The sequence below is a fragment of the Lactuca virosa genome, chromosome 2 (genome assembly GCF_052849685.1).
Source record: "Lactuca virosa cultivar CGN04683 chromosome 2, Lactuca_virosa_CGN04683_v6, whole genome shotgun sequence".
NCBI lineage: Eukaryota > Viridiplantae > Streptophyta > Magnoliopsida > Asterales > Asteraceae > Lactuca > Lactuca virosa.
Genome location: NC_136427.1, coordinates 153,298,542 through 153,316,275, shown reverse-complemented (window position 1 = coordinate 153,316,275; position 17,734 = coordinate 153,298,542). Strand labels below are relative to the sequence as shown.

Below are 17,734 nucleotides of genomic sequence, written 5' to 3'. Positions count from 1 at the left end.
TCCATCATATATAAGTTATTTTTGTCATCTTCCGCTTCATCAAAACTGTAGTAAACTTTTTACTCGCCATAAAATCGTTCGATCAACTTATTATTAATCTCATCAACACTTTCAGTTTTAGTTGACAATATCGCCCTCGAAATGATAAATTTTGAACCGACGCCGTTGGATTGCAAAGAAGGAAATATTGCATCAATCAGAGCGTCCACTGAATTAGTTTTATCAGTGTATGAAATGGACATGTTATCAGGTATACGAATAAAGGACTCGTCCAATGTTTCCTCCTTTCCATCACCGACTCGTAATAAAAAATCAGAAAACCATGGGTCATTTACCGCTCTCATGTTGATATTTAATCGAAGCCTTTTAACTGAAGCCCATAGAGGTGACATTTGTAAGCTAGAGTCCACAATTTGTGCTCGAGTGCCACGTCTCACGACCGGCAAAACTTGTATAAAGTCACCTCCCATAACCATTATCTTTCCACCGAAAGAGAGCTTCTCATCTGTGATGTCTTGCATTGTCCGATCAACTGCTTCTACCGCCTGCCTCTTAGCCATTGCTGCTTCATCCCATATGATTACCTTTGCCTCGCGAAGTAGCTGAGCCTTCCCGCTTTGTTTAGTGATATTGCACATCGAGTTATTATCAAGATTGGGGGGAATTCCAAATCGTGAATGAGCTGTTCTCCCTCGTGGCATGTTGTTAGCCGCAACACCTGACGTGGTAGTTGCAAGTGCAATAAGACCACGGACACGAATATTGGCCAACAAAGCTTTGTACAAAAATGTATTTCCAGTTCCACCAGGACCATCTATGAAGAACACACCCGGAATATTTTCATCCACATGCCTCATTATCTCATCATATGCAAACTTCTGGTCTAGATTGAGAGAGTCTGGCGCATGTAAGTCTTCATATTCCACATTTATAGAGTATTCTTCTTGCACCTCACGATAGCCTCTTGATTGTAAATCGATGTGTGAACTGACATTTGGAAGGTCGTAATCACTAAGTTTTTTACTCATAGATTCTAGGAAGACTCTAATGTCAATGAGGACCATATTTTGCACTCGTTCGACACATCCATATTGTTTCCTATAATCTTCAGAAAGAGAATCATAGTAGTCGTCCCATAACTTGCGAACATTTCCTGGTTCACAAAAAATCAGCATCGTCGCAAATAACCTTCTAAGTGTGCTGGGAAATTGAAATAAGGAAGCCTCTACAAGACATTGTGATAAATTATCATCGGTCTCTATTAGAAACAATTTTATTAAGGGGGTTTCTTTTTATGTAAACGCTTATATAATATTAACCAAAAAAACAACTAATACATATAAGCTTGATAATACTTACAGATAAAAGTGGCTCAAATTCCAAATGGCGTACATCTTTGTCATAACTTGCTCTAGTTATTGGTTGATTTTTAACCTAAATAAGCAACCAATGGTACAAATTATAAATTAACATAAGAAGAATATAAAAAGACTAGGAAATTTCATCACTACCAGTTTCAAAAAGTAATCGGGTTTACTCTTGTCATTTGACTTTTTTGCAGACAACATTGTCCGACACCTCACTATATCCTTCTCAAGTAACTTCAAATCTGTCACAAAAAAATCAGTTATAGTAAATAAAATTTGAACTTTGAAGGTTGAAAAATAGTGAAATTTGAAAATAAACAGGCTATTTACCAATTTGTGTTGAAGGTTGTGAATGTACTGCATTCGAGTCAAGATATGTGATTTCCACTTTTGGTTGACCAATTATCTTCATATCAGACACAAAAATATTTAAACCTTTTGGGAAGAATTTTGGATTTTTATTATATAACATGGTCCATAAAGATGACATCCATGGATCTAAGGACCCTTCATATCTGCATAAGAAAATCACAACAACTTTATTTAATTTACTTATTGTATATTATACAGAAAGATTATGCAACAAAGTTGTACAAATACTGGAAATAACAAAGATACCCTGAAGAATGTTGATCATCTCCCAAACCTCTTTCAAGAATTATGGTTCCCCCGAGATCTGCAAGTCTTTTGTCAAGCTTCTTTGCAACAAACTGAAATTACATGACAGATTTAAGTAATTACACAAATGTAATTTAAGAAGATTACATACATGATAACTAATTCAACTTACATTGTATTTATGATAACCAGAGTCTCCCAATCCAAATACTATGTAGTTTGTTTTTTCGAGCCACTGTCTGTTTAAACTTCTTTGCAAAAGAAATGTCCAAAACGCCTAAATTTGGGTAATCAAGAATTAGAAAGAAGAAATAATAACAAATGAAAAGTTTGAAAGTTAAAGCAGTGAAAAAAGAATCGCAAGTGGTAAACATTTTTAATTATAAAATGTTTAACCACACCTAGTGTTCTAATTCTGGTTTTTCAGTTGCATTTCCTGAGAATATAGAAGTGTAAAATTTGACTTGAAACCTGAAAATCGACTCACACTACATGGTTCAAATCCCATATGCTGCATCAATGAAAAGATTTCTGCAGCACCATAAGGAAAACCTGCCCGACTGTTGGAAAAATATACAAAATTTGTTAAATTGTGACAAAAAATATCATAATAAACGGGACCCACAAGATGAAAATGTTAAAAGATGACCTGTAAGCTTCCATAAGTTAAAACAAAAAATGCCAAAATTGCTCAAAATAAGTTAAAAGCAAAATGAAAAAGGTAACCTGGGGTGGGGTGGGTGGAATTTAAGGCTACTCAAAAGCCTAGATTAGAAAAATTACATTACAACTAAATTGACTAACATCATTAAAAAAATAAGTATCGTTTCTATAAGCTACGAATCTGAGTGAACAACAATTTCAAAAACATAATAAAAAACATTTATTTTATAGAATTGAAAACAATAAAATTTATTACCTTTTTTCGTAAAGATTATAGTAGGGTGTGTGTTGGGGGTTCATCACCAGAGAAGTGATGCATGTGTATCAACGAAGAAAGAGAAAAAGAGGCGAGAGAGAGAGGGAGAAGTAAACCCATAGTTGCTGCAACAATGGTTTCCAGATCAGGTATTTGCGCAAAGGAGGTAGTGGTGGACGCTCGCCACCATATTCTCGGTTGATTGTCGTCTAATTTGGCAAAGGAGCTTCTCAATGGCCAGCGGGTCACCGTCGTGCGCACTGAAGAGATCTGCCTCTCCAGTGGTCTTGTTCGTCAGAAAATGAAGTACCTTCGTTATCTCCATAAGCGTATGAACACCAAGCCGTCTCATGGTCCCATTCACTTCCATGCTCCTTCGAAGATCCTGTGGCGTACCATCCGAGGTCAGGTGGCGACGGTGGAGGCGTTGAGACATTCGACAACGACGCCAAGAGAGAGACAGTAGAGATTTGGTTTGATTTGGTGAGTATCGATCAATTCTAAAGCGATTAGGAAGGAGACGGAAAGAAGAGGGTTTAGATTTCCTTCCGATGGCGGCTGTTGTGTGTAGTGTTGTGTGTAGATAATATTAGGGTAACATCTTCGATAAGGTAATACCGTGTATACCTATACGATAAGGTAATACCGTGTATATCTATATAATGTGATTATAAGCTTAATATTATTGTACATGAGGTAATAGTTATTGTACCTCTTAATTTTCAAGAAACACGCAATATGTTTAATAATATAGTAAATATATATATATATATATATATATATATATATATATATATATATATATATATATATATATATATATTCATGTCAATCTTAGTTTATGGAGCATATTTCAGATAAAAAATTTCAAGTTATTCAAGCTCGAATCTTTCTAAAGTCGAGCCCAAACTTAATTACATAGAAAACCTCATTCAAGTATCAAATTGAGTTCAAGCTTAGCCTCACATGGTAACACCATCAAGTCAAATTCAACTCAACTGGCACTACATGTGTATAGTGTAGGTTTATTATGTATACTCACAGTATAAGGTCCTTTTTGGTAAATATGTATATTGGTGTATTTATATAGTGGGAATGCAATACTAACCCCATGAGGGTATTTTCACATTTATCATGGTATCAAGAGTCGTACGTGACTTTTTTTCTGGCCGCTGTTACGATTCCCTCATTCCTCCTTCTTGTCGATTATGACTTACAAGATTGTGTTTATGCTGCGATTCAAGTAAGAAGGTATCACACTTCTCAATAAAATTAATCACGTCTGCTTCCTGTTTTTCTCTCCATCGACCCACACCCTCTGTCCGAAATCGATTCCGCTGCATTAACAAGCATAAGCCGTCCGTTGAAAGGGTTCTAGTATGATACATATTGCTACAATCCTTCTAACCGCGGTAAGTTCTCTGGTATTTGTTTTGTTTTTTTATTTCACACGGTTCTTTGATTTTCCGGCATCATGTCTTCTCCTGCAAACACCTCTATTGTGTCCCCTCCTGCCCAACAACTTGTATATGCAGTTACAAATGTCTATAATCAATTCAGTTTCAAATTAATTGCCGATGGATCTAAATACAAATTATGGTGTCGTATTTTTCAAGATATATGTAAAGGTGTTAAGGTTCTAGGTCACATCAATGGCAAATCCAAGCCCTCGGGAGAAGATGATGAAGATTGGGAGTCAATCGACTCATGTGTGAAGTCGTGGTTCTATTACACTTGTGATCCAACTGTTTTGCAAATTATTTCTAGCGATAATTGCACTGCTAAGGACTTATGGGACAACTTACATGAGTTTTTTCTCAATAACAAAATGCCACGAATGCTCCAATTGCAAGAACAATTCCGCAATACAAAAAAGGCGCCTCGTCAATTACCGAATATTGTCATAATCTCAAACATCTTGCCGACGCCTTAGCCGATGTTGACTAAGAAATTACTGAATTGGAACTTGTCATGCAAATCTTACGTGGTCTCCTGGTGAATTATCATAACATCATGGATGTTGTCACTAATACTAAGCCGTTTTCGTCATTCTTGGAAGCTAAGAATATGCTTTTACTACATGAAACCCGGGAAGTGAATGAAGATCAATTGATTGATCAATCCATCCCGGCTAATACGACTCTTTATTCCGTTTCTCAACAATTCGGAAAATCGAAAAACAAATGGAATAAAAATCGCAATAATAACCGGGGTACTTCCAAGGGGGGTGGTAATTCTAGCATATCTACTAGTACTACTCAATTTGCAGGTACAAATTCGGGTCAAAATTCTCAATTTGCAGGAATTATGGGGCCAAATCCGAATGCAAATAATTAAGCTTTACAAAATCCATCTCAAACATTTTTTTTATGGTGCTCCTGGAATTGCCGGAAACTCTTTTGTGTATCCATATTATGCGTACAACACAATCTCAATTAGTCCACAACAGCAAATTCCACATGCACCTGTCCAAGCCCAATAAGTCCATCAACTACAACAAGTGTCGAATCAGCAGCCCATCGCTGCCTTTGGGCCAGCAGCGCACCCATCTCCTATTTTTGGACAACCCATTGTTCTGCAGTCCAGGCCCACTAGCGCTGGATTTTCAAACCAGCCCACTACAAATTTTTTTGGTACACAGGTTCCCGCTCCGCAACAACCGACTGATGTAGCATCCATTTTTCAAGCGATGTCGCTTCAACCACCGCAAGATAACCAATTTTACATGGACACGAGTGCATCTTCTCACATGTCGTTTAACCAAGGTAACATGTCTTACCTCTCACCATGTAATTCTAAATCTATTATGGTTGGCAATGGTGCAATATTACCGGTTTCTCACATTGGTCACACTTTTCTTCCTTCCTATCAAAATAATTTTTTTAAACGATGTCCTTGTGTCAAATCATATAGTCAAAAATTTAACTTCTGTTCGCAAATTCACAATTGATAATTTTGTTTCTGTTTCATTTGACCCATTTGGTTTCTTTGTCAATGATCTTAATTCAGGTACTTTTCTCCAACGATGCGACAGTGTTGGCGATTTATATCCATTTCTTCCTACTCGCGTCTCTTCTGTCCTGACTAAAGCTCTTGTTGCGGTGTCTCTTCCTACATGGCATCGTCGTCTAGGACATCCCGTTTCCTCCGTTCTTCGTTTTCTGCATTCTCGAAATTTTGTTTCTAGCAACTCAAATAAAATCCCAACTTGTCATGCTTGTCAAGTTGGAAAACATTGTCGTTTACCTTTTACGTCTTCCACAAATAAAACATCTCGTGTGTTTGAACTTATTCATTCTGATTTATGGACATCTACGGTTATTAGTTTGAGTGGATTTAAATATTACATATTGTTCCTTGATGATTTTTCACATTTTTTGTGGGTCTTTCCTTTACGTGCGAAATCTGAAGTTTATAGTGTTTTTTGTAATTTTCGAATATATGTCAAAAATCAATTTAAAAACTGACATTCAGTCTTTTCAATGTGATAATGGTCGTGAATTTAATAATCGTGTTCTTCTCACTTATCTTCAATCCAACAGTATTACCGTTCGTTTTTCATGTCCATATACATCACAACAAAATGGCAAAGTTGAACGTTCGATTCGCACTATAAATAACATCATACACACGTTTCTCTTTCAAGCTTCTTTATCTACTGCATTCTGGACAAAAGCTCTTCTCACCGCTATTCATACTCTTAACCTTCTTCCCACCACCACCTTGTCCTATAAAACCCCATTTTAGGTTTTATTCGGTTTCTTTCCGACTTATGATCACCTTCGTGTCTTTGGGTGCCTTTATTACCCAAATCTCACCTCTACTGCCCCTCACAAGCTCTCTCCCAGATCAACAGCTTGTGTGTACCTTGGACCAGCTCCCAATCATAAAGGACATAAGTTTCTTGACCTTGTCACTCAACGAATCATTATTTCTCTTCATGTTATTTTTGATGAAGATCAATTTCCCTACTCTAATTTTCACACTCCTCCTCCGGACTTGGACTATGATTCTTTAACTCTAGACGATGATATTTCCCCACACACCTTCTCCTCCACTCCAACCACGACATCTCAACCTCGTGGCACTTCTCCTTCTTCCTCTTCGTCTCACACATAACACCCATTCGCCTCTGATTCTATCGACGTGTCTGATTCCACGGATGTTCCCTCTGCTTCGAGTGCCCCCTCTTCTCGCGCTACTGGTCACCATATGACTACTCGCTCTCAAACCGGTTCCCTAAAACTGTGTATATTCTAAACCTTTCCGCTTCTTCTGACATATCTTCGATTCCAATATCTACAACTCAGGCCATGTGTGATCCTAACTGGAAATCCGCCATGGATGCTGAAATGGCCGCCCTCAACTCCAATCATACTTGGGAACTTGTTCCCCTCCCTCTAAGTGACAACATTATCGGTTGTCGTTGGCTCTATCGACCCAAGTTTGATTCCAAAGGCAACCTCGATCGTTACAAAGGTAGATTGGTTGCTCAGGGTTTTTCTCAACAACCGGGTTTAGATTTTGATGATACATTTAGCTTGGTTGTCAAACCCGCCACCATTCGCACTGTTCTTAGCATTGCTGTCTCCCGTCAGTGGCCAATTCATCAGCTTGATGTTACGCATGCTTTTTTTTACATGAAGACATTACTGAAGAGGTCTACATGAAGCAACCCCCAGGTTATGTTCACCCACAACATCCCGATCATGTGTGTCGTCTACGAAAAGCTTTGTGTGAACTCAAACAAGCTCCTCGTGCATGGTACCAACGATTTGCGATTTACATCTCCTCCATAGGTTTTAAGAGCAGTCGATCTGACAGTTCTCTCTTCACCTTTCATCACGGCTCGGAGACAATTTATCTCCTTCTTTACGTCGATGACATTATTCTTGCGGCCTCCAGTTCCTCTCTTATCAAAAAAGTCATCTTATGTCTCTCTTCTGAGTTTGCTATGACAAATTTAGGCTCTCTCTCTTTTTTTCTCGGCATTGCTGCTACTCGTACGCTAACATCCTGTTTCTTTCGCAGACTGCATTTGCCAAGGAGATTCTCTCTCGAGCAGGTATGACCTCGTGCAACCCCTGTAGCACTCCGACGGACTCCAAACCGAATCTCTCTTCCTTCGGGCCTTTGATGTCTGATCCGACCGTGTATCGAAGTCTAGCTGGAGCATTGCAGTATTTAACCTTCACTTGTCCAGATATTACATATGCTGTTCAACAGGTCTGCCTCTACATGCATGACCCACGTGAACCCCACTTCCTTGCTTTGAAACGCATTTTGCGCTACATTCAAGGCACTCTTCATCTTGGTCTTCATTTACGTCCATCTCATGTCGATCGTTTGGTCTCTTATGCTGATGCTGATTGGGTCGGCTGTCCTTAGACACGTCGGTCGACTTCTGGGTTTTGTGTTTATCTTGGTGATAATCTTATCTCTTGGTCCTCAAAACATCAACATGTCGCCTCTCGATCTAGTGCAGAAGCAGAGTATCGGGTAATGTTGTTGCTGAAGCTGTATGGCTTCATAATCTGCTTCTTGAACTCTCATGTCCTCTAAATCGTACTACTGTTGTGTTTTGTAACAATGTGAGTGCTATGTATTTAGCTTCCAACCCGGTTCAACATCAAAGAACCAAATATGTGGAAATAGATTTACATTTTGTTAGAGAATGTGTTGCCATTGGTCAGGTTCGCGGTCTGCATGTTCCCTCTGCTCACCAGTTTGCAGACATCTTCCCTAAAGGACTATCTACACAGTTATTTATTGATTTTCGTAACAGTTTAAACATTCGTGATCCTCCCGTTCAAACTGAGGGAGAGTGTTAGCACATGTCGTTTAATGTATAGTGTAGGTTTGTTATGTATACTCATAGTATAAGGTCCTTTTTGGTAAATATGTATATTGGTGTATTTATATAGTGGGAATGCAATACTAACCCTATGAGGGTATTTTCACATTTATCATCCCTAGTTTAGAAGACATTTTCAAAAAAGAGAAAACATAATATTGCTGAATTTTTTCTGTGCAATGGCTAGGCATCATCATGACATCATGTAATTAAGATATAAACTATGCTAGATAGATGGAATAAGAGCTACTAGTAATGTCCACAAGGTGGCTAATTCACATTGGAATTAAAAATCTCACACTATATATAGCGTCCATACTCAAGCCCTTGATCATTTATGCAATACACAACCTGGTAACCAACAGTGTGCTACGAGCGTAGGGCTATTGATGAAGTTTTTAAGGACTAGCTAGTAACGAATCACAAGAACATGCCAATGCCATTTTAAACACATCTTCATTTTCCATATACACTACAACATAAGTTGCCAAAGTAACCATAAAAGTTGCATGTTAAGATTGAAAACAAAAAAAATTGAAAAAAAAATTATAGTAGTTTGAAAAATAGTTTGCATCTTTAATTATCAGCAATCAAAGTCAAGGTAGTTCCCTGGGACAAAACTTCGGGTGCAACTTGCAGCGGCTCCAAAGAATCTACTATGTCCCGCATAAGTGGTCTAGCTTTCGGATTACGATTCAAGCAATGGTAAACTAGCATGGCTGCCTTTTGGAACCCTTTGATAGGGTAATCACCTAGCCTAGGATCTGCAATGTCTAGCAACTTCTTCTTTTCTTTAAGTAATGGGAGAGCCCAATCTGCAAGGTTTTGTTCTCTTGGTGGCCTTGATTTGTCCAATGATTTTCTTCCAGTTAGAAGTTCAAGAAGAACAATACCATAGCTATAAACATCACTTCTTGGAGTCAAATGGCCTAAAATTAGAGGAATATGTCATTAGTATGCAAGAAAAAAAAATCAATTCAATTCCAATTAACTTGTATTACATTTTTGTGATCCGATGATACTAACTTTTTGTTTCTTTTTTTACTCAATAGAGATAGGAGGATAAAATGATTATTTTACTTTTATTCAGACATATTATGTGGATTAATCCATATCTTATGTGAGCATTAAACATTAATCCGGAAAAATAAGAGAAATGGGTCTTTTTGTTTCTTTTTGACTTGTTTCATAGAAGACTCGCTTATGTTGTTATCAAATATTATATTCAATTTAAGTATAATCATGTTGATTGGATATAATTGTATTTGTATCATTATTTAAGTTGCTGCATTTTTTTTTTCCATTTTATCATTTATAATTTCAATTTATAACAATTCTCAAATAAACAATCATTTTTATTGAGCTTCATTTCTAGAGTGCCGGTAAAATAGCCATTTACTTAATTATCATTTACGCAATTATTTCATTTGTCCAAAAAACGATATTTATGTGTAGAACACTTACTCTAGATAGCCATTTAAAACTCTCTACACACTGAAACAAAAAACAAAACAAAAAAACAAACTCTTAATTTGGTAAACGCTAAGTGGGTATTTCCTTTTTAACTTGGACTATCCAAGAAATGAGGTTTTCTCGTTAAGTCTTTAACCTTTTACAAATTGGTCCTAATTTTTTTTTTCTTTCCATTGGCGTTATTGTCTCCAATGTCTTAGAAACATCATTTATCATATCACTTAATGGAAAAAGAAAGCAAGAAACATTATTTATCACATCACTTAATGGAAAAAAGAAAGAAAGAAACATTATTTATCACATCACTTAATAGAAAAAGAAAGAAGGTCTATCTAAGTGTGGAAAGTTAACAAACCTGTCATAATATACTCAGGCGCTGCATACCCATATGTTCCCATTATGCGAGTAGAAACATGAGTTTTATCTCCAACAGGACCATCTTTGGCTAGCCCAAAATCGGAAAGTTTTGCATTATAGTCCTGTATGCCCACATAATAATTAGTCAAGAAATCCCAAATGACACAATAAATGATTAAATAATATATGTTTTGATGAGTTTTTGTGTACTAACCGGGTCTAGCAAAATATTTGAAGTTTTAAAATCACGATATATGACAGGTTTTGGTGCATCATGAAGGAAGGCAAGTCCTTTTGCAGCACCAAAAGCAATCTTCATTCTAGTTGACCATGGAAGAGGAAGCAACACCCCTACAAAACAATAACATTTCAAGAAACTAGCTAAACCACAAAACAAAAGCTACATGAACTTTTTTCTAACTTTTGTAGTCAAATTATTCTTTCTTATGAGCTGTAAAGTAAGCAAGACTTTGTTTTTAGATATAGCAAATGTGATTATTGGTCTTTTTCTTGAAAACTAGTACACTTTCCCTCTAAAATATGTTTTTACAAATCTCAATATAATTGTTAAATTTCTATGGAATATTAGAATCTACACGAATTCATGGAGCACTTACTCGAAAATAATTTATTTTCCACGCTTCCAAGTGCCATATATTCGTATATAAGGACTCTATGCTCATCTTCACAGCAGTATCCAATCAATTTCACTAAATTTGGATGAGTAAGCTGCCCTAAAAATATAACCTCGGCCTACAAAGCAAAGAAGAGCTATTATTTTTGGAATGTAATTCGGAAAACATATACTCAAAGCATGTATACATGTATGATAAGAAATGGTCAATCGTTTGAATCTCAACGATTATGAGTTTTAATATATATAGAAGGACGTCCCACAACCACTATATATACGTAGTGACTTTTTTGGACCGAGGAAAATATATATGAATTTGATCGGTCTTTGTATGTTCTCTTTCTGTCCATTGTTACTAGCGAAAATTGTGACCACAATAATTTTCGGTAAACTGTTTATTACTAAATATAGATGAGCAAAATTATCTTATTTAAACGAAGAAAATCTCCAACAAAGTACATAATAAACGAATCACTTGCTTTTGCTGTACATGGAATAATAAAGCTAGTGATTCCTTTTAGATTCGTAGCAATACAATATTTTAGGTATTTTTTGAGGAAATAGGTCGTAAAAAAGGTGTAGAGGAGAATCATACAATGGGAAAATCCTCTTTCATTCTTTTTTTCACCCATGCCTTTGTTTTTATGGTGCCGGGTATTTTAGCTAGGACCATACAAGATGAAGGGTGAGTATATCTTTGATAAACCTATGCATGGCAAGTCAGGCATATGAATTTAGTGTAGTGCATGTCGTATATTAACTCTTATTTATATGTAAATTTCGTGTAGATCTGTTCTTGGAGCAAATTCAACAAGGAGGGGCCTACATACCGCATGCGAAGCAACAAACAAAATAGACAAGTGTTGGAGGTGCAAACCCAATTGGGCAGAAAACCGTCAATTATTAGCGGATTGCGCTCTTGGTTTTGCAAAGGGAACCACCGGCGGCAAGGGCGGAGAAATCTATGAGGTGACTGATCCTTCAGATGACGATGCAGTGAATCCAAAACCAGGGACACTTCGTTGTGGTGTTACCCAAAACAGACCTTTATGGATCATCTTTAAGAAAGATATGACGATTACACTCAAACATGAGCTTGTAATGACTGGTGATAAGACAATCGATGGTAGGGGTGCATGCGTCCAGATCGCTAATGGTGCTGGTATCACCATAATGAAGGTCAAGAACGTCATTATTCATGGGATTCACATACACCATATAAAAGAAACACCAGGGGGAGTGATTAAAGATTCAGAGACACATTCTGGGCCAAGAGCAAAAAGCGATGGTGATGGTATCTGCATCTTTGGTTCTTCCAAGATATGGATTGACCATTGTACACTCGATCATGGTGCAGATGGGCTTATAGATGTTACAATGGGTGGCACAGACGTAACCATTTCTAACTGCATATTCAACGATCACGACAAAGTACGTAGGAAGCATTTGAATCTCAAGATCTATGTATTTATATATTATATCTAATCCTCTACACTTTGTGATTAACACATGAACAGGTCATGTTGCTAGGGGTAGGTAATGATCTTGAAAAGAACATGAAAGTCACGGTTGCATATAACAAGTTTGGTTGCGGATGTGTCCAAAGATTGCCTAGGTGTCGATGTGGTTTTACACACGTGGTAAACAATGACTATGACAAATGGCAAATGTATGCTATCGGTGGTACGGATAAACCTACCATCCTTAGCCAAGGCAACCGATTTATGGCTCCTGATGACAAACAATACAAACAGGTATGCAAAGCTGTTATTAGCATGAACTTTATGTATGTTAATATATACAAACGTTCATCACTCTTTTCGTTTTGGATTTGTCTAACAAAAAGATATGTTGTGAAGGTGACACGAAGGGCGGAGGCCACTGAGGCAGAATGGAAGACATGGAATTGGAAATCGGAACATGACATTTTGCTAAATGGAGCCTTTTTCATACCATCAGGTGGTAATATACAACATCCTCCTGAGATGCTTGAAGTTGAGACAAAGATACCCGTTGAGACACTCACCCGTTGTGCGGGCTTACTCAAATGTACCCCTGGGCAACCTTGTTAAGCACCCAAAAAAAAAACAATCATTGATATTCTGAACACAAGATCAATGACTTTTAGTAGTGACCGAAATCTGTAGTCATTAATTAATGTATATTTAAAAAAAAAGTTTTAAGGAAATGTTGTAGTTAAATTTGATCTTTTACTGACGGAATATATTCAGTCACTAAAAGTCACTATAGATCCAAGAGTTATATGTATATGTTTTTGTCATACGTATATATAAATCAATGCAAACGTGTGATACAAACAAGATATAATTCTGTTGCTCGAATAAACAATTAAAAGTTGTTGAGAATGATTATAAAAGATGATGAGATCACCATAAGTACTATTTCTAAGCAGTAATTACTTAATTGTAATAATTGCAAGATAAGAGTATTAGTCTCCATGATTCACTTGCAAGTTGCAACTTGACTGTACTCATCTAAAGAATTGTTACATGACCTTAATACTTATTGTTAGTGTTTAAGACCTAGACAAATGATAAACGATTGGATTTCACACACAAAGTAATAAAAACAAAACGAAACAAGAAAACAAATAATTTATATGAGAAATTAAATATCTTTCTACTTTCATTTCTATATATTTTCCTACCTAGTTGAAATTTCTATATATTTTCCTACCTAGTTGAAATGATGACAAATGTATTAAAATATCATTAATCTTATCAAAATATTATCAAAATATGACACATATCATCGTTTTATATGGATAGAAAGATAAATATAAAGAAAAAACAGAAGGATATTTAATTTCTCAATTTATATTGATTCAAAGTGTATCTACTCATCTCTATTTTTGCTCTATTCCTTCCAAAATTCAGATTTTCTCCATAATTTTAGGATTAAGCTTGTGTTACCATCTTTAAGATACCCTCATCTTCAGTATTTAAGAAAAGAAAGTTTATAAAAATAAGTTCTTTTAGAAAAGATGTAGGAAATTATTTAAAAAAAATGGTTTATAGATCTTATAATCCTTTTTAAATATTTGTTTACACAATTATTTTGTGGTCAATGACTGATTGTTATTAATATAATTATTGAATATTAAATCGAGTGTTAGAATAATATAATTTATGAGATTCGTTGAAAAGAAACTAATTGTGTATAAAGACGTACTACGTATCGTATAATCCCGTTTAGTTTAATCTAGGCATTAAAATTTAGGGAGAATGACTTAAAACTATAATGAAGTTTCAAAAATATACAAAAAAGACTATTGTTTCTTTTAATATACAAAATATCATTGAACTAACTATCGTAGGTAATCATCCGGTTACCAAAAATAAAATACTAAGAAAGTATTTCGCAAATAAGGAGTAGGAAATTTTAATTTAAACTAGAAAGGTTACCCCGTTACGCGGGGGCCAGAAGCTTTCAATGTTGTTTCCGAATTGATAAATATGACAGACATAGAAAGTGCAAGGATGAAAAGTCCGGGCTTTGCCCCGGACAAAAAATGTAAAAGTTTTGACTGCAAGGACCAGAAGTGTGAAAATGGCTAAAGAATTAAAGGGGTAGGAATTAGCAACTTTTTAGAAAAGGGATCAAAGTTGTCAAACCGTTAAAGTTTTGTGGCCAAACTTTAAATATTAAAAGGTTCCAAAAAAGTGTAAAAATATTGATTGCAAGGACCAAAAGTGTCAAAATTGGTAAAGAATAATGACCAAAGTTGCCAAAAAAACATCCAAATTTAGTATTCCTAACTTCCAACAATAATACAAGGACCAATTCTGCCAAAAAAATGGGAAGTTGAATGGAACACAAACAAAAGCACATGAATAAATTAATTAAAGAAGTACATGGACCGGATATATAAATCAAGAGACCAAACTTGGACAAAGTATCCAAAGTTTACTATTCATTTCTTTCACAACTTTAATATATATATATAATAATAAAAACAACGTGGGGTGTATATATAACGAAGCTTCAAAAATATAAAAAAAAGGCTATTTTTTTTAGTATACAAAAATCATTGAGCTGATTATTATATGTAATCATCCGGTTACTCGCGAAATAAAATACTAAGAAAGTGTTACGCAAATAAGGAGGATGTTTTTCCCTCAAAACAAATGTTTTTACAATTGAGAGAGAGAGAAAGAGATTTTCTTACCAGCCATTCTCTATGGCCTTGCTGACTGTTATCTCCATCATGAACTTTAACAGCTACCGGGATTGGCTGAATCCCCTCTTTTATATCATCTTCAAGAAACCCTTTATAAACACTACCAAATCCGCCTCCACCTAGCATGTGATCTTGTCTAAAATTACCAGTGATTTTTCTAAGTTCATCAAATGTGAAAACGATTAAAGGATTAGTTGCAGAACTACGACGAAAATCTTCCACTTCTTCAGGGTTTGACGGCAGCTTATTGTCTTCCTCCTTTCTTCTCGCCAATGAACTTTCATCCCTAGTCAACTCTGAAAACGAAGACCAAACCATGCCAAATATACCCAACATGAAAGACAAGAACATAATATAAAGAAAAATCATAAGAAAAAGCTTTAGATTAGAAGCGCATATTCAGAAATGCCACCTTATCTCTTAATTTCCTTTCATCATAAAACAAGAAGCCAAATCAAGAACATACCTCGAATGAGGAATCTCAAAAGCAAAAAAGTAAAAGATGGTAGGAAAAAGAACATGTTTACAGAAAATTAACCCAATTGCGATATATACATCAACCTAACCCAAAGAAAATGGATTAAAACTAAAAAGTTTGTAGAAAACCCACCTGATTTTGAGTTTGATGAGACTCTATATATCGAGGGTTTCCACTTACACCAGCAGCTACCCATCACTCGCTCTTTTACGTACTCACTCTTTTACTCAACCACAAAAACAACAAGATTACTAATGACATAAACAAGAAAAATAACCCATTAAAAGAAAAGAAGAAAAGATTATTGGGAAGTCATCAAAGGTTGAATCTTTTATTGCCAATAGAGAAAACAGAAAGAAAGAGTGTTTGTGGGGAAATTTCTTGTGGGAACTAAAGATCTTTCTTGATAGTAATCATGAAGTGGAGTGTCTAAGTGGTGGGGGCTGTTTTCCATCCGCATGTTACTTTGTTTTAATTTCGAAATTGTGGTGTGTACATGTGCTGTTTCTTTTTATTGTTTGGACTTAAGTGTTAGTGCGTCTTTTTTAAGACCTGGAGAATTTTAATAGCTATATATGAGTCGTTATCTATCCTCTTCAAAGCCTTCTTTTTTAGCCCGCGCCTGTTCTTTTTTACCAATCTATTCACATAGATTCCCCTCAATAGTGCGTCAATGGGCCTATGTTCATTCATATCTTATTCTTCCAAAGTTTTGCAGCCAAATTTTCCTACTAATTTACTTAATTTAGCACGTGCATTTAAATTCATGCCCAAGAAAAGGCAGCAGTGATGAATTATAACAGAGGCAAGAAGTGGAAATGAAAGAAACATATTTTAATTTTATTTGGTTACATTACAAAATGAAAGAAATATAAATTTAATTTTCTCTAGAAGAATGTTTGTAGTATTCATCACCATCAACCATCGTTGCCTTCATATTCGTCTTCCTTGTCTTCATTGTCTTGAATAATTTTACATCTCTCTTCGTATTCAACATCTTTGTCATCGTAAAAATTGTTAGTAGTGTGCATTGATAAACCGTGTGCTATTGTTGTTTTAGTATTTCATCTTGATGTGTTGAATTGTATCCTTAGTGATCGCACGCCTTCACCGATTGTCATGTAAGTCTCCGAGTCAATATTACAACCTTGCCACTTAAATAAAAAGTGGATTCCCAAACAGACGTGAAAATTTGTTAACAAATCTCGGATCATTGCGACCAAAATCGGAAATTGTGGTTTCTTATATTTCCATCAAGACAACAAAACTACAATTTTAAATTCGTCAATATTTGTATATTTTATAAAATTAACATATAGTTTCGTAAATCCTTACTATTTATATGTTGGTTCGTGCTTGTCACTTCCATCACTATAGAGGGTATTAAAAAGTTGTATTACTTTATCGTTATGGCGATCTAGTAGTACACGAATGCTACTCCTTTACTTATCCCCAATTATTTATATTAGTAGGGGCGTTCCATATTTGACATTATAAATATTACATAAATCTCTAAAAATCTTAGTAAATTAAATTAGTTACATGGTTTTGTGCAAATGGCATGTCTTCCTGAGCACTCAAGCCTAAGCTATCAACTGTTTTAGTTATTAGAACTTTGACGTACACCAACACCATTTAAAAAAGATGGATTGAAAGTGGCGTGAACATGTATGAATTTTGAAAAAAAAGGTTCACTCCATGAGATTGAAGGTTCAGATCTCATTTGGACATAGATAGATTTAAACGTAGAATAAAAGTAGATTATGATTATGTTTAATTCTTTATAAAATTTTATTAAGACAATTTCAAAATTGGTCCATGCGGTTTACCATA

At 35.6% G+C, this 17,734-nt stretch overlaps 5 protein-coding genes across 5 annotated transcripts; 2 read left to right on the top strand and 3 right to left on the bottom strand.

Annotated features, from left to right (window-relative positions):
* Positions 1-59: 59 nt before the first annotated feature.
* On the bottom strand, positions 60-1,175 carry LOC145157893 (uncharacterized). The gene has a single exon (XM_079076872.1). The coding sequence runs from the start codon at positions 1,173-1,175 to the stop codon at positions 60-62; it is 1,116 nt and encodes a 371-aa protein (XP_078932998.1).
* Positions 1,176-1,276: 101 nt separating this feature from the next.
* On the bottom strand, positions 1,277-3,340 carry LOC145157892 (NADPH-dependent diflavin oxidoreductase 1-like). Its single transcript, XM_079076871.1, has 7 exons — positions 3,215-3,340; positions 2,158-2,262; positions 1,986-2,077; positions 1,698-1,882; positions 1,512-1,609; positions 1,360-1,434; positions 1,277-1,303 (listed from the first exon to the last, which is right to left on the bottom strand). Exons 1-7 carry the CDS (start codon positions 3,338-3,340, stop codon positions 1,277-1,279), a joined length of 708 nt encoding a protein of 235 aa, XP_078932997.1.
* A 1,038-nt stretch (positions 3,341-4,378) lies between these two features.
* LOC145157891 (uncharacterized) lies at positions 4,379-4,837 on the top strand. The gene has a single exon (XM_079076870.1). The coding sequence runs from the start codon at positions 4,379-4,381 to the stop codon at positions 4,835-4,837; it is 459 nt and encodes a 152-aa protein (XP_078932996.1).
* Positions 4,838-9,195: 4,358 nt separating this feature from the next.
* LOC145159633 (Protein kinase superfamily protein) lies at positions 9,196-16,382 on the bottom strand. Its single transcript, XM_079078651.1, has 6 exons — positions 16,034-16,382; positions 15,412-15,719; positions 11,206-11,341; positions 10,803-10,939; positions 10,587-10,710; positions 9,196-9,687 (listed from the first exon to the last, which is right to left on the bottom strand). Exons 1-6 carry the CDS (start codon positions 16,095-16,097, stop codon positions 9,335-9,337), a joined length of 1,122 nt encoding a protein of 373 aa, XP_078934777.1. The 5' UTR covers positions 16,098-16,382; the 3' UTR covers positions 9,196-9,334.
* On the top strand, positions 11,689-13,529 carry LOC145159632 (pectate lyase-like). Its single transcript, XM_079078650.1, has 4 exons — positions 11,689-11,907; positions 12,011-12,653; positions 12,740-12,976; positions 13,082-13,529. The coding sequence occupies exons 1-4, from the start codon at positions 11,819-11,821 to the stop codon at positions 13,292-13,294; spliced, it is 1,182 nt and encodes a 393-aa protein (XP_078934776.1). The 5' UTR covers positions 11,689-11,818; the 3' UTR covers positions 13,295-13,529.
* Positions 16,383-17,734: the final 1,352 nt, after the last annotated feature.

Excerpts from the sequence above, each read along its gene's own strand:
- LOC145157893 (XM_079076872.1), bottom strand. The coding sequence starts at position 1,175 with ATGCTGATTTTTTGTGAACCAGGAAATGTTCGCAAGTTATGGGACGAC.
- LOC145157892 (XM_079076871.1), bottom strand. The coding sequence starts at position 3,340 with ATGTCTCAACGCCTCCACCGTCGCCACCTGACCTCGGATGGTACGCCA. Across the intron at positions 2,078-2,157 it reads CTGGTTATCATAAATACAAT|TTTGTTGCAAAGAAGCTTGA; the intron begins GTAAGTTGAATT and ends ATGTAATTTCAG. Across the intron at positions 1,883-1,985 it reads GATGATCAACATTCTTCAGG|ATATGAAGGGTCCTTAGATC; the intron begins GTATCTTTGTTA and ends TTTCTTATGCAG.
- LOC145157891 (XM_079076870.1), top strand. The coding sequence starts at position 4,379 with ATGTCTTCTCCTGCAAACACCTCTATTGTGTCCCCTCCTGCCCAACAA.
- LOC145159632 (XM_079078650.1), top strand. The coding sequence starts at position 11,819 with ATGGGAAAATCCTCTTTCATTCTTTTTTTCACCCATGCCTTTGTTTTT. Across the intron at positions 12,654-12,739 it reads TATTCAACGATCACGACAAA|GTCATGTTGCTAGGGGTAGG; the intron begins GTACGTAGGAAG and ends ACACATGAACAG. Across the intron at positions 12,977-13,081 it reads ATGACAAACAATACAAACAG|GTGACACGAAGGGCGGAGGC; the intron begins GTATGCAAAGCT and ends TATGTTGTGAAG.
- LOC145159633 (XM_079078651.1), bottom strand. The coding sequence starts at position 16,097 with ATGGGTAGCTGCTGGTGTAAGTGGAAACCCTCGATATATAGAGTCTCA. Across the intron at positions 15,720-16,033 it reads CTCATCAAACTCAAAATCAG|AGTTGACTAGGGATGAAAGT; the intron begins GTGGGTTTTCTA and ends CTTCGTTTTCAG. Across the intron at positions 11,342-15,411 it reads AAGGCCATAGAGAATGGCTG|GCCGAGGTTATATTTTTAGG; the intron begins GTAAGAAAATCT and ends TTTGCTTTGTAG.